A 16,406-nucleotide genomic window follows, 5' to 3' on the forward strand; every position below is an offset into this window, starting at 1 on the left:
ATACTTGAGGCCTTATGGGTTTTTGACTACAAGGGCGGTTAGCCGGGCCCAGGCTCCATGTGTCCCTATAAAAATGGTTTCACAATATCAGTGCTGATGAGTCTTGTCGGGCCATTCCTATCAGTATACAGACCAGGGTTTATATAGGTGTAATATATAATATAATGTATAGGAGAACAACAAAATCCCCTTCTTCAGATCCCCATGCTGCCCAAAAGGGGAATAGATCAAACTTGTCAACTTTGGGGAAGGGACATCAGGGAGACTCTAAAAAATGTTGTTTGAAGCGGCGCCCGCAGCGTGGAGCGCAATTTTGTTTTCTTTATGCTCCGCCCATTTATATAGGACACACCCCCAACTATATATTTACATCACAAATAGTAACTATGACCCCCATCATCTCCCCAAAATCTATAGACCCTACACCCCTAAATAAATACTGACCCCCTGAACTAACAGCCCCCATTAATAAACAGACTCCAGACTAGACCCTGAAGTTGGGGTGCACGACCTCTTCCGGTGGGAGGGCCACGATTATACCGCTATCACGGGCCGCAAGAAAACATAAAGGGCGCGACCACCCGACACATTCACCGGAGCGGCCCGAAATGTTATAGACGGGAATAACTGATACACGCAGCGTAACACAGAGACAGCCTTACCTGGACTGGACTCATAAAGCCCACGGTGCCCCCATAACAGTGTCATCTGCAGTCTCCACATTTTAATGTCAGCTACATTACCCCATAACAGTGTCAGCTGCAATACTCCATTATAGTGTCATCAGGACTACCCCATAACAGTGTCACCTGCAGTACCCACATTATGTCATCTGAAATACCCCATAACAGTGTCATCTGCAATACCCCATAACAGTGTCATCAGGGCAACCCCCATTACAGTGTCAGCTGCAGTAACCACATTATAATGTAATCTTCAGTACCCCATAACAGTGTCACCTGCAATACCCCATTATAGTGTCATCTGGAGTACCACATAAGAGTTTCACCTGCAGTACCCCCATAACAATGTCATCTGCAGTACCCAATAATAGTGTTAGGTGCAGTACCCTCATAACAGTGTCATCAGTAGTACCCCATAACAGTGTCAGCTGCACTATCCTCACAACAGTGCCAGATACAGTACCCCGATTATAGTGTCATCCACAGTACCCCCATTATAGTGTCATCCACAGTGCCCCCATTATAGTGTCATCCACAGTGCCCCCATTATAGTGTCATCCACAGTACCCCCATTATAGTGTCATCCACAGTGCCCCCATTATAGTGTAATCCACAGTACCTCCATTATAGTGTCATCCACAGTACCTCCATTATAGTGTCATCCACAGTACCCCCATTATAGTGTCATCCACAGTGCCCCCATTATAGTGTAATCCACAGTACCTCCATTATAGTGTCATCCACAGTACCTCCATTATAGTGTCATCCACAGTACCCCCATTATAGTGTCATCCACAGTACCCCCATTATAGTGTCATCCACAGTACCTCCATTATAGTGTCAGCCACAGTATCTCCATTATAGTGTCATCCACAGTACCCCCATTATAGTGTCATCCACAGTGCCCCCATTATAGTGTCATCCACAGTACCTCCATTATAGTGTCATCCACAGTGCCCCCATTATAGTGTCATCCACAGTGCCCCCATTATAGTGTCACCCACAGTGCCCCCATTATAGTGTCATCCACAGTGCCCCCATTATAGTGTCATCCACAGTGCCCCCATTATAGTGTCATCCACAGTACCTCCATTATAGTGTCATCCACAGTACCCCCATTATAGTGTCATCCACAGTGCCCCCATTATAGTGTCATCCACAGTGCCCCCATTATAGTGTCATCCACAGTGCCCCCATTATAGTGTCATCCACAGTGCCCCCATTATAGTGTCATCCACAGTGCCCCCATTATAGTGTCATCCACAGTACCCCCATTATAGTGTCATCCACAGTGCCCCCATTATAGTGTAATCCACAGTACCTCCATTATAGTGTCATCCACAGTACCTCCATTATAGTGTCATCCACAGTACCCCCATTATAGTGTCATCCACAGTGCCCCCATTATAGTGTAATCCACAGTACCTCCATTATAGTGTCATCCACAGTACCTCCATTATAGTGTCATCCACAGTACCCCCATTATAGTGTCATCCACAGTACCTCCATTATAGTGTCAGCCACAGTATCTCCATTATAGTGTCATCCACAGTACCCCCATTATAGTGTCATCCACAGTGCCCCCATTATAGTGTCATCCACAGTACCTCCATTATAGTGTCATCCACAGTGCCCCCATTATAGTGTCATCCACAGTGCCCCCATTATAGTGTCACCCACAGTGCCCCCATTATAGTGTCATCCACAGTGCCCCCATTATAGTGTCATCCACAGTGCCCCCATTATAGTGTCATCCACAGTACCTCCATTATAGTGTCATCCACAGTACCCCCATTATAGTGTCATCCACAGTGCCCCCATTATAGTGTCATCCACAGTGCCCCCATTATAGTGTCATCCACAGTGCCCCCATTATAGTGTCATCCACAGTGCCCCCATTATAGTGTCACCCACAGTGCCCCCATTATAGTATCAGACAAGTGATATATTTAGATAGGTATTACCCTCTTACAATTTTATATATAATATGTTGGAGTAATTCACACTAGGTGTACACCACCAATTATCGATATATGAACAAAGGAACGGGGAGTGGGAAAAGTAGTGTGTTACATCAATGTTAAAAATAAAAAATACTTTATTGAATAACATTGATGTAAGACACTACTTTTCCCACTCCCCGTTAGTATCAGACAAGCATGTGCAGGATTTTGTCATAGAGGGTGTACGCAGATATTGTCACCTGTAAATAACGCTGCGATACTACACAATGATAGAAGACGTAACGCTATAAAGACGGCCCCCGATACCAGCGTCACCAGAGACCCCACTAACATGGATGTAAATGTCTCAGCACTGCAGATGGGTGACATAAGTAGTTGTCATAGGGGCAGCGAGGTTTCTAGTCTACAATCATCCTCTCCCTCTCCCCTCTCTCCCCACGACAACAGGGAGCAGTAAATTGCATTCACTTTTCCTATAGATAGCCTTATCCTTTACGTGGCTGATAACAGGGAGCAATAGATTGCATTAAATGATGCAGTAACTGGAGAGACTGCAGGTGGAGTGTTACTTATATCTGATCACTTGGTATTTGTGTCTTGACCCCCAGTCGACAGACGCCCCTCCCCTCCCCCCCTCGCTGTCCAGTTGTCCAGGTTTTCTGCAGCTCGTGCCTTGATGTATTCTGGCAGCGGTACAGACGCAGGAGCGGGGCCGGGGCATCGCAGCGGGTGCTGTAACGAGATCCCCAGAAATTGGCAGATGCCATAACCCCACAACCCTGTGTAATGATGTCGGGTGGTGACCGTTCAATCATCTCTGATTGCTGCTCACAAGTGGGACTTATCCATCCAGACGGGAGAACCGAAACCCCCCTATAGCCATGCTCATCCTGTGCCTCCTGGTCCATGAATAGAATGCCACAACTGCAGTAAAGACTGACACTCATGCAGGGCAGTAAGAGAGCTGGGAAATATGTAGATTTATAAAAGCCGCCATTACCGGTTGTCTCCTTACAGGAGAATAAAATTACTCAGAATCGCGGGATTGGCCGGTTCTGTAGGGAGGTCGGTCCCGTGATAAATCCCCTATAATGTCCAGCTGCCTGAAATGATATTCACATGGTGGCAGCTACTCAGATATAAGTATGGCCGGTCTCCTCCTATATGAAAGGCCGCGCCGCCTGTCGCCTTGTGGTCAGATTGAAGTGCAGGCGGCAGGTGAAGCTTAGACGACAGCTCAGTCCTGGGCGGTCTCGTGACCGGAGATTATACGCCGATCATTCATCTTATATCCGTATAACACATTCCTATAGATCTTCCAATGGCCGGAACGGAAAGCTCGAAGATTCCACATACGACGTCTGATCACGGCTGAACAAGCGCAAGACGATCCACGCGACTCCTCCGACTGCCAATCAAGAGCAAGAAGACGTAAACCTGCACCCCCGTCTCCTCGAGATGCCGCAAATCCCCCCATAACAATGTGCCAGCCGCAGATCCGCATAACAGTGTGCCAGCCACAGAGCCCCATAACAGTGTCATCCACATATATCCCATAACAGTGTGCCAGCCACAGATCCCCATAACAGTGTGTCAGCCACAGATTCCTCATAACAGTGTCATCCACATATCCCCATAACAGTGTGTCAGCCATAGATCCCCCATAACATTGTGTCATCCACAGATCCCCATAACATTGTGTCAGCCATAGATTCCCCATAACATTGTGTCATCCACAGATCCCCCATAACATTGTGTCAGCCATAGATTCCCCATAACAGTGTGCCAGCCACAGAACCCCATAACAGTGTGCCAGCCACAGATCCCCATAACAGTGTGTCAGCCACAGATTCCCCATAAGAGTGTGTCAGCCACAGATCCCCATAACAGTGTGCCAGCCACAGATCCCCCATAACAGTGTGTCAGCCACAGATCCCCATAACAGTGTGTCAGCCACATATATCCCATAACAGTGTGTCAGCCATAGATTCCCCATAACAGTGTGTCAGCCACAGATCCCCCATAACAGTGTGTCAGCTGCAGATCCCCCATAACAGTGTGTCAGCCACAGATCCCCCATAACAGTGTGCCAGCCACAGATCCCCCATAACAGTGTGTCAGCCACAGATCCCCATAACAGTGTGTCAGCCACATATATCCCATAACAGTGTGTCAGCCATAGATTCCCCATAACAGTGTGTCATCCACAGATCCCCCATAACTGTGTGTCAGCCACAGATCCCCCATAACAGTGTGTCAGCCACAGATCCCCCATAACAGTGTGTCAGCCACAGATCCCCCATAACTGTGTGTCAGCCACAGATCCCCCATAACTGTGTGTCAGCCACAGATCCCCCATAACAGTGTGTCAGCCACAGATCCCCCATAACAGTGTGTCAGCCGCAGATGTTCCTTGAAATACATGTTATTTGTGGCTTTGGGTAAATTGAGATGAATTTGTAGAATTGTGGTGTTTCCTTTGTTCCCTTCCTGTCTGTGACGTTCCGGCCGCCTCCTCGGTGATTTCCAGGGGTGAGAGGATTTTTCCATCACGTTCCGGTTTTCTCCACATTGGGGCTCGTCCGTGACTTTGTCTGGTTTTGTGTCTTTCTGGTTTTCTGTTTTTTTTGCTTTGATACTTTACAGATTATATCAGGGGGCTCCAGCCGTGTGGCCCCCGTCTACCCCACCGTCGCTGACAGTTATAGATCCACTCTCTATAGGCCCTGCCAAGTCTAGTGCTCTCTGCTATCTGCCAGGTTGTCAGGTGCTGAGCTGTCCGTATATAGTCTGGCCACTGAATCTGCCCTGTACTGTTATAACGGCCCTCATGACATCAGGAAATGTTAGTGACATCATCAGTGACGTGTGCTCCACAAGAGAGATATCCGGTCCCAATAATAATAATGAACTGCCAGGGGCAGGAAGTGTTATCATGGGGACACCACCACAGAATCTCTTCTCACAATCAGCCAGTAATCTCCAGCATTGATCACTCCGCTCACCAAAGACATATACAGTATATAATACACCAAAGATCTTCTCGGGGGGGTCCTGTGATCTTCCGGGGGGGGGGGGGGTCTGTGATCTTCTGGGGGGGCTGTGATCTTCTAGGGGGGTCTGTGATCTTCTGGGGGGGTCTCTGATCTTCTGGCGGGGGTCTGTGATTTTCTGGGGGGGTCTGTGATTTTCTGGGGGGGGGGAGGTCTGTGCCTTCTTGTTCTCTCCTACAAATATTGCCTGTAATTAGGGAAATGGCACATTTTTTACTATAAATTAGTGATGTGGTAAGTGATAGAAGCTTTGAAGTTCAGACGAGTCAGGGGTGAAGATTTATGTCCGGAGGTCCGACAGACGAGACGGGATCGGTCACTACCTGAGACAGGATGGACATTGCTCAGTGTAACCAGGTGTGTCCTGTACTCAGGGGTCATGCACCCTCCAAACTGCCCTAGAAATCATGTCAAACCTCTTCCTTAAAGGGGAATTCCACTTCTAGTTTATCGGCTGGACGGGAAGGAAACCTCAGAGATGTGAGGATTGTGGGTAATAACACTGGAGGTTTGGAAAATCTAATATTGTAAAAATAAATTTGAATTAATTATCAATAGTGCAATCAAAGTGCCCCATCGATAGACCAATTGTAGTGTCTCCATTAATAGTGCAATCAAAGTGCCCCATCGATAAACCAATCGTAGTGTCTCCATTAATAGTGCAATCGCAGTGCCCCATCGATTGACCCATCATAGTGTCTCCATTAATAGTGCAATCACAGTGCCCCATTGATAGACCCATCATAGTGTCTCCATTAATAGTGCAATCACAGTGCCCCATTGATTGACCCATCATAGTGTCTCCATTAATAGTGCAATCACAGTGCTCCATCGATTGACCCATCATAGTGTCTCCATTAATAGTGCAATCACAGTGCCCCATCGATTGACCCATCATAGTGTCTCCATTAATAGTGCAATCACAGTGCCCCATTGATAGACCCATCATAGTGTCTCCATTAATAGTGCAATCACTGTGCCCCATCGATAGACCCATCATAGTGTCTCCATTAATAGTACAATCACAGTGCCCCATCGATAGACCCATCATAGTGTCTCCATTAATAGTACAATCACAGTGCCCTATCGATAGACCCATCATAGTGTCTCCATTAATAGTGCAATTACAGTGCCCCATCCCCATCAAAAGCACCATCATATTATCCATATTAATAGTACAATGACATTGCCCTATCATAGTGCCATCAAAGTGCCCCATTAATAGCACCATCGTAGTGCCCCATCAATATCACCATCATAGTGCCCCATTAATATCACCATCATAGTGCCCCATCAATAGCACCATCATAGTGCCCCATCAATTTCACCATCATAGTGCCCCATCAATAGCACCATCATAACGCCCCCATGAATAGACCATCATAGTGCCTCATCAATATCACCATCATAGTGCCCCATCAATATCACCATCATAGTGCCCCATCAATATCACCATCATAGTGCCCCATCAATAGCACCATCATAGTGCCCCATCAATATCACCATCATAGTGCCCCATCAATAGCACCATCATAACGCCCCCATCAATAGACCATCATAGTGCCCCATCAATATCACCATCATAGTGCCCCATCAATATCACCATCATAGTGCCCCATCAATAGCACCATCATAGTGCCCCATCAATATCACCATCATAGTGCCCCATCAATAGCACCATCATAGTGCCCCATCAATAGCACCATCATAGTGCCCCATCAATATCACCATCATAGTGCCCCATCAATAGCACCATCATAACGCCCCCATCAATAGACCATCGTAGTGCCCCATCAATATCACCATCATAGTGCCCCATTAATATCACCATCATAGTGCCCCATCAATAGCACCATCATAGTGCCCCATCAATTTCACCATCATAGTGCCCCATCAATAGCACCATCATAACGCCCCCATGAATAGACCATCATAGTGCCTCATCAATATCACCATCATAGTGCCCCATCAATATCACCATCATAGTGCCCCATCAATATCACCATCATAGTGCCCCATCAATAGCACCATCATAGTGCCCCATCAATATCACCATCATAGTGCCCCATCAATAGCACCATCATAACGCCCCCATCAATAGACCATCATAGTGCCCCATCAATATCACCATCATAGTGCCCCATCAATAGACCATCATAGTGCCCCATCAATATCACCATCATAGTGCCCCATCAATATCACCATCATAGTGCCCCATCAATATCACCATCATAGTGCCCCATCAATAGCACCATCATAGTGCCCCATCAATATCACCATCATAGTGCCCCATCAATAGCACCATCATAACGCCCCCATCAATAGACCATCATAGTGCCCCATCAATATCACCATCATAGTGCCCCATCAATATCACCATCATAGTGCCCCATCAATATCACCATCATAGTGCCCCATCAATAGCACCATCATAGTGCCCCATCAATATCACCATCATAGTGCCCCATCAATAGCACCATCATAACGCCCCCATCAATAGACCATCATAGTGCCCCATCAATATCACCATCATAGTGCCCCATCAATAGCACCATCATAGTGCCCCATCAATATCACCATCATAGTGCCCCATCAATAGCACCATCATAACACCCCCATCAATAGACCATCATAGTGCCCCATCAATATCACCATCATAGTGCCCCATCAATATCACCATCATAGTGCCCCATCAATATCACCATCATAGTGCCCCATCAATAGCACCATCATAGTGCCCCATCAATATCACCATCATAGTGCCCCATCAATAGCACCATCATAACGCCCCCATCAATAGACCATCATAGTGCCCCATCAATATCACCATCATAGTGCCCCATCAATATCACCATCATAGTGCCCCATCAATATCACCATCATAGTGCCCCATCAATAGCACCATCATAGTGCCCCATCAATATCACCATCATAGTGCCCCATCAATAGCACCATCATAACGCCCCCATCAATAGACCATCATAGTGCCCCATCAATATCACCAGCATAGTGCCCCATCAATATCACCATCATAGTGCCCCATCAATATCACCATCATAGTGCCCCATCAATAGCACCATCATAGTGCCCCATCAATATCACCATCATAGTGCCCCATCAATATCACCATCATAGTGCCCCATCAATATCACCATCATAGTGCCCCATCAATATCACCATCATAGTGCCCCATCAACTTATTACTCTCACCCACAAAGCTCTCCACAGTGCTGCACCTCCTTACATCTCCTCCCTCATCTCTGTCTACCACCCTACTCGGGCTCTACGTTCTGCCAACGACCTTAGATTAAAATCCTCCATAATCCGAACCTCCCACTACCGTCTCCAGGATTTCTCTCGTGCTGCTCCGTCCTCTGGAATGCGCTACCCCAGACAATCCGATTAATTCCCAATATCCACAGTTTTAAACGTGCCCTGAAAACACATCTATTTAGACAGGCCTATAACATTCCCTAATCTGACTCCTTTTCATGGCCCTCCATTTAGATTAGTCATCAGAATAAGATTCCCTCACACTCCTTCTCTTCATGTCCGTCATACACGGATACTGGCTGGTGACCGGCTCATGCAGCTTTATGTCACCACCGCATGTGTATAAAGATGGCCGGACCATTGTACAGAACAAACACTGTTACACTTTGTGTCTCCATTATGTCCTCATAGATTGTAAGCTCTTGCGAGCAGGGTCCTCACTCCCCAGGTTTGAATTGTAAATGAACTTTGTCACTATGTAATGTCTGATATTGTTTTCATGTTCCCTCTACATTGTAAAGTGCTGCGTAATATGTTGGCGCTATATAAATAAAGATTATTATTATTATTATTATAATATCACCATCATAGTGCCCCATCAATAGCACCATCCTAGTTCCCCATCAAAAGCACCATCCTAGTTCCCCCATTGACAGCACCACCATAGTGCCCTCGTTAATAGCACCACCATACTGCCCCATCATAGTGCCCTCATTAATAGTGCCATTGTAGTGCTCCCATCAATATTGTCTGCAGAGTCTTCCCTATTAATAACTACAGTACAGTGCTCTTTACTAAAAGTGTCTTTATGATGCCAGAAAAGTGCCCCATCCATTGTGCCAGCAGTGCCATCCCAGTGCCAGAACAATGCCTCCGTTAATAGTCCCATTATAGTTCTGGCAGAATGCCCCTATTATTAGTACCCCCATCGATAGTGCCATCTTAGCGCATCCCACAGATAGTGCTGACAATAATAGAGTCAGGACCGGTGAATCACTGACACCCCAGCAGCAAGCAGTGATCTAACTGCTGGTGCCTTTCCATATTCACTGATATGGGGTGAGTGAAGATAACGCAGAGTTGGCGGGTGATGACATCATCGCTGAGGGCGACTCTGAACATCCAGCGTTTTATTCTTCATTCATCCAGATCCTCCTGACAGGACACAGATTTCTTGGATCTTCTCATCTGCAGCCTCCACTTATCCTGACGTACACAATGTGTAGGGTGCGGGGGAGGGAGTAATGAGTGGCCATGTAACAGGCTCTGCTTTCTTCCCCGGGCACAGCTGGCACACATGGAGAAATGCCCAGCATGGAGATACTCGTCACACCCCACCATCAACCAAGCAGAGTCAGGCAGAGCCAGACGGGCGCCCCAAATAGAGACCCTCTGTCATCTCATACTGGTCATCACATTCATACAGAGCGGAGATCTCACAACATTTCACAGATCTTCTTTCTATGGGCGAGAGCGGGCACTGCCATCTGGTACTGAAAGCAAATCAATTTGATTGTAATTGAATTTGATTTCCTTTTATCACTATGTTATTGGTCCAACATTCTGCGCTGATTCATTTTGTTGTTTTTTCTGATACAGAGCTCCAAATCCTCTGCATAGTCATAGAGTTACATGAAACAATTCTGTCTATCTGCAGCCACCACTAGAGGGAGCTCACTGCTTACTGATTATACAGTATGCAGTGAGCTCCTGAGCTCCCCCTAGTGGTGGCTGCAGGCAGCAGAATTTTTATTATGTAACTCTATCTATGCAGGGGATTTGGAGCTCTGTATCAGAAAAATTAAGCTAAAAAATATATTATGACACTTCTCAGCACAGAAGGATGAAGGATGTGGCAGGGAGAAAAACTAGTACAGGCACCCAGAACATCATGGACCCAAGCAGTGGCCCCAATGCCTGGCAAGGGCTGCAGCCATCTGCCATCTATGGCTCTCAAAGTTCCAGACTGACAGACCTGCAGACTATCCGGGCATGCTGGGACTTGTAGTCTGACAACGGAAGGAGAGCCACAGTTGACCGACCATTGATTTACAGTGTGATAGGGTATGCGGAGTCACATGTGGGAGGCTCAGGTATAGCATATGTCGGATGGTTTTGTAGAGAATGAAGCAGAGCCCATACATGTCCTGGCACTGCTCAGTGGTGAGTCCGTCAGCGCAGCTCAGCTATGCGCACTATAAATATAGCATTTTAGGCTTAGTTCCTCTGCAGCGAGAACTCTCCCCGTGATGAAATCCCCTGCATCCTCATTCACGTCTCATGTGCACTTTGACTTTCTAGGGCTCCTGTGAGTCACATCCTGCACTATTCAAGAATTTCAGCTATATCTGAGCCGGAGGGACGGCAGCGAGGTGGTGGTGAAAAGACGAGGCTTTCATAACTCGGTCTACATTTAAAGGGATTGTCCACCTCTGTAGTCAGCCGGTGTAACATTTAACATTGTTGCAATGTCCATTAAGTTCATTCTTACGCTGAAAAACTGTTTCCATATGGAAACTGTCAACAAGCAGGTTAGATACTGTTGACGGATCTTATAATTTCTCAACTTTTATGAATTGTGTGTAAACCCAGGACAGCCTCGCTCCTTAACATCTGATACTGTGGCACGGAAACTATGGCTCTCCAGCGGTTGTGAAACTACAACCCCCAGCATGCTTGGACAGACTTGTCTCCTCTAGTTCTTATCAGCCGCTCCATCTGCAAGCCTTTAATATAGAAGTCAATAGAAGTTAATATAGAAGTCACTTCAACCCTTCTGTCAGGGGCTGTCTGCAAAGCTTCTGTAATGTTGATTAAGGAAAATAGATCAGTCAACAGCAGCTTGTTGCCATTTTCACATGAAGCCACTTTATTCTCTACACAGCACTGAGTAAAATGGATCACAGTCTCTTGTAATGAGACCCGCATCTGTGTCAATTGGAGATGCCCTGGATGAAAACAAGAATAGTTTCATCCACTGACAGCAAGCAGAGATCTTAACAATAATGAGGAATTGACAGAATGTAGCAGAGCTCAGTGCAGGTAAACGCCACCCGCAGTGGTCACTTATGAACGTGGTATTTCCCAGAATGATCTATTTCATTGTGGATCTCGGTTTCTTTCTGTTCTATTATAAAGTGACCGGAATTATCAGCAGCGCTGGACAATTATATACATCCTGCTGCCCACACCGCCATATGTAAATATACCACGAGCGTGCCAAATACGCCACGTGTGAAATGTGACCTGACACACCTAACGCTTCAACCTCTGCTACATGTGACACACGGGGCAACGACAGCAGATAGCGCCAATGTTACTATATGTCATATCTATCTATCTATCTATCTATCTATCTATCTATCTATCTATCTATCTATCTATCTATCTATCTATCTATCTATCTATCTATCTATCTATCTCATATCTATCTATCTCTCATATCTATCTATCTATCTATCTATCTATCTATCTATCTATCTATCTATCTATCTATCTATCTATCTATCTATCTATCTATCTATCTATCTATCTCATATCTATCTATCTATCTATCTATCTATCTATCTATCTATCTATCTATCTATCTATCTATCTATCTATCTATCTATCTATCTATCTATCTATCTATCTATCTATCTATCTATCTATCTATCTATCTCTATCTATCTCTCTCTATCTATCTCATATCTATCTATCTATCTATCTATCTATCTATCTATCTATCTATCTATCTATCTATCTATCTATCTATCTATCTATCTATCTATCTATCTATCTATCTATCTATCTATCTATCTATCTATCTATCTATCTATCTACAGAAATACAAAAATAGGCAGCACACCATAGATGAAGTGAAAAAAGAAGGGTACTTTATTGGCCCCAAGTGCGACGTTTCAGCTCTATCCACTAGAGCCTTTCTCAAGCAAATGACAAGTGAAACAACCGTGGTATAAATCAGCACACTGATTAACAAATTGATAACGACAATCAAGTACAAATATAAGTATAGACAAAAATGTATACATAAAATGTGCAAAATATCTCCATTAGTGATATGTCAATATGCATGTGTGCAAAATATCACAATACAAGCGTGTTACAGAATACACAGACAGCAAAATACATCCAATATGTGTATATTATAATATAGGCATATGTGTGAACAATCGTGTAATCAGGATAATACAAAATCTAAAAAGGATATCACCTGGGGATGTCAGATCATAAAACCGCAATGGCGGCGTCCACGAGGCGCAACTGCGCATGCGTGAACGTATGGCTGAGGGTAAAGGTCACACACAAGTGTGTCATAATCGGCGCATGCGCACAACATATCTGAGTGCACCGGCGCCATGTTGGATCCTGGATCAATCGAAAAGTTTAGGCGTTCTGCCCATCTCTAATTAAATGTAAGTTATACAGAATTGGACAGCGATGACAGGCAAGAAAGTGTCACAGACCACGATATTACCGGGCTCTATACCAGTAAAGAGAGTACAACACGTTAAACATTGCAGCAGAGACGGCAGGAGGTCACCGATCCGCAGCAAGCAGATCCATGTCACTCACACAAAGGAAAAGCACCCTATCACGTAAACATAACGTACACACGACAAAGTACAGTCCCAAGCCTCCCCACTAGCGTCGTAAGACGTGTGTAATTGGCGTAACTGGGGAGCCTCATACCAGCAATGGGTCATAGCAACATAGAACACTTATCTGCCTAACGTCACCACAGATCAATATTAAACATAGAATGCATGGGAAGACAGTGCCATAAAGCATAAAACCAGGATTATCAGCCATACATAAAATCAATGCAAATGATCCAATCGATCCACAGAAGTGATATCCCGTAAGATGCATCTTCATCTAGAATAGAAAAAGTAAAATTAGTGTATATTCAAGAATCGAAATCTATCTATCTATCTATCTATCTATCTATCTATCTATCTATCTATCTATCTATCTATCTATCTATCTATCTATCTATCTATCTATCTATCTATCTATCTATCTCATATCTATCTATCTATCTATCTATCTATCTATCTATCTATCTATCTATCTATCTATCTATCTATCTATCTATCTATCTATCTATCTATCTATCTATCTATCTCATATCTATCTATCTATCTATCTATCTATCTATCTATCTATCTATCTATCTATCTATCTATCTATCTATCTATCTATCTCATATCTATCTATCTATCTATCTATCTATCTATCTATCTATCTATCTATCTATCTATCTATCTATCTATCTATCTATCTATCTCCTATCTATCTATCTATCTATCTATCTATCTATCTATCTATCTATCTCTCTCATATCTATCTATCTATCTATCTATCTATCTATCTATCTATCTATCTATCTATCTATCTATCTATCTATCTATCTATCTATCTATCTCATGGTAAGCCACGCCCAGACAAACCCAACCCCAATGGTAAGCATCACCCGGTAAACTGCACCCTCTCAGAACTGGCCCTCAAAAAAAGTTGTCTAATTTTGTTAACTTTGGGGTTATCCAGACTTTATAAAAATTGTCATTTTAATTGCAAATGACGTCTGAGATCTCTGTTGTGGGATATCCCCTCCCTCTATACTGTCCTCAATGTAAGGTCCCTATAGTGAGGACAATATACGGGGAATATTCAGAAAAAAATTATATTCTGATAAACCCCGCACCAATGGTAAGCCACGCCCAGACACACCCAATCCAATGGTAAGCCACGCCCAGAAAACCCAACCCAATGGTAAACCCACGCCCAGACAAACCCAGTCCCATGGTAAGCCACTCCCAGATAAACCACACCCCATGCTAAGCCACGCCCAGACAGCGCCGCCCTATGGTAAGCCACGCCCTGACAATCCCTGCCCCAATGGTAAGCATCACCCGGTAAACCGCACCCTCTCAGAACTGGCCCTCAAAAAGGTTGTCGAATTTTGTTAACTTTTCCGCACATGCACACAGGGGTATATATATATATAATCTATGGCCAGTGACATACGTGACCCTTGATGGATGACCTTAGATACAACTTTAACTATAAACTGGAACCATGCGCCGTATTTCTTAAAAAGGGGGCGTGACCTCACAGCTTCCATACTGCGACATGTCTCCTCCCATTCGGCGTACACTGTGTTAGTCCAGACGCGGCGCCCGGACCTCCCTCCAATAAATGTTACATTATTGTGGCGCCATTTTCGGTGTCATGGCGGCGGTATCTCATGTGTTTTACCACCTCTGTGTCTCCATGAGAGGATTTCTGAACTGGTGACGTTCACTGCTCCTCATCCTCCTGTGCAGCGCTCCGGCCTCTTTCACACAGGCGCCACATTCTTGCTGAGGTTCGAGCCTCTATATTTAGCTTTTCCAGCGCCCGTCTCATATTTAACACAAGCCGAGCCCAAAGCAATACCCCAAACACCCCCTACACCCGCTTACTGTAATACCTGCACTATGTATGTGCGGCCTTAAAGGAATTCTCCAGCCTAAATATAAAATGAAGTTGTGTGAACTGGATAATCCGTCTTCTATCAATTTGTTAAACCTCCATTCAGCCGTTATCTTTTTTTTGCGGGAAAGCTGGGTGACAACCAATATGGCGGCAATTTCAGCTCCCACGTCGGTTGTCAATTGGCTGTATGAGAAATTCTCCTACTTAAGTCGTTATAATGGGAGCTGTAGGTACATTTACCATTCAGCAGTCTGGGAAAGCAGGGTGACAACCCCAGTAAGAGCGGGAACGGAGGTCCTATTTGATGTCACCCAGCTTTCCCATAAACAGATGTATCTAGAGATGAACACCCAGCTTTCCGAGACCTCTGAATAGTAAATCTGCCTAGTGATGCAGCAATATGAGAGTAGGCGATGACATGACTAGGGAGATTTGTCATTCTGGACTCTGGAAAAGCTGGGTGACAATAAACCTTGGGAGGGCAGGATCCATTTTTGTCATTCTTCCATAATGAAGGGCGTCTGTTCCTGTATCTGTCATAGCATGCTGAGAGTAGTAGTTGCAAAACAGACAGAGTGAAACAATATGCAGAGCCAGGCTGAAAGTAACTAATGGCAAGTGAAGTTTTAGTAATTAGACAACTACAACTCCCAGCATCAACATCAGCGTTCAGTTTTCAACCTCTTTAGAACGGTTTTCCCTCTATACACCAGTAGTAGATAACTTACAACCTGTAAAACTACAACCCACAACCTCCTTTACAGGCAGTGATTGCTGGGAGTTGTAGTTTTAGGTGTCTCCGCAGATCATCACCACACTGGGTTATCTGATGCTTGCACAGAGCGTGTTAAATATCTGGCGGTGCAGACAATGAGGAATCTGTGCTCCCCGCTCCATGGATAGCGTCCCATTCCAGCTGGATGAATGGTACATGTGTGCGTCCAGCTGTGCCC

The 16,406-nt window shown here is 44.9% G+C and overlaps 1 protein-coding gene across 1 annotated transcript in view; it reads right to left on the reverse strand.

Annotated features, from left to right (window-relative positions):
- WNK1 (WNK lysine deficient protein kinase 1) overlaps positions 1-677 on the reverse strand; it is a 74,409-nt gene extending 73,732 nt beyond the window's left edge. The window contains exon 1 of the mRNA XM_075855601.1: positions 663-677. Coding sequence (XP_075711716.1) covers positions 663-677 — 15 coding nt within the window. The remainder of the gene's footprint in view (positions 1-662) is intronic.
- Between the last annotated feature and the right edge of the window lie 15,729 nt (positions 678-16,406).

This window comes from Rhinoderma darwinii, chromosome 3 (assembly GCF_050947455.1).
Source record: "Rhinoderma darwinii isolate aRhiDar2 chromosome 3, aRhiDar2.hap1, whole genome shotgun sequence".
Classification (NCBI taxonomy): domain Eukaryota; kingdom Metazoa; phylum Chordata; class Amphibia; order Anura; family Rhinodermatidae; genus Rhinoderma; species Rhinoderma darwinii.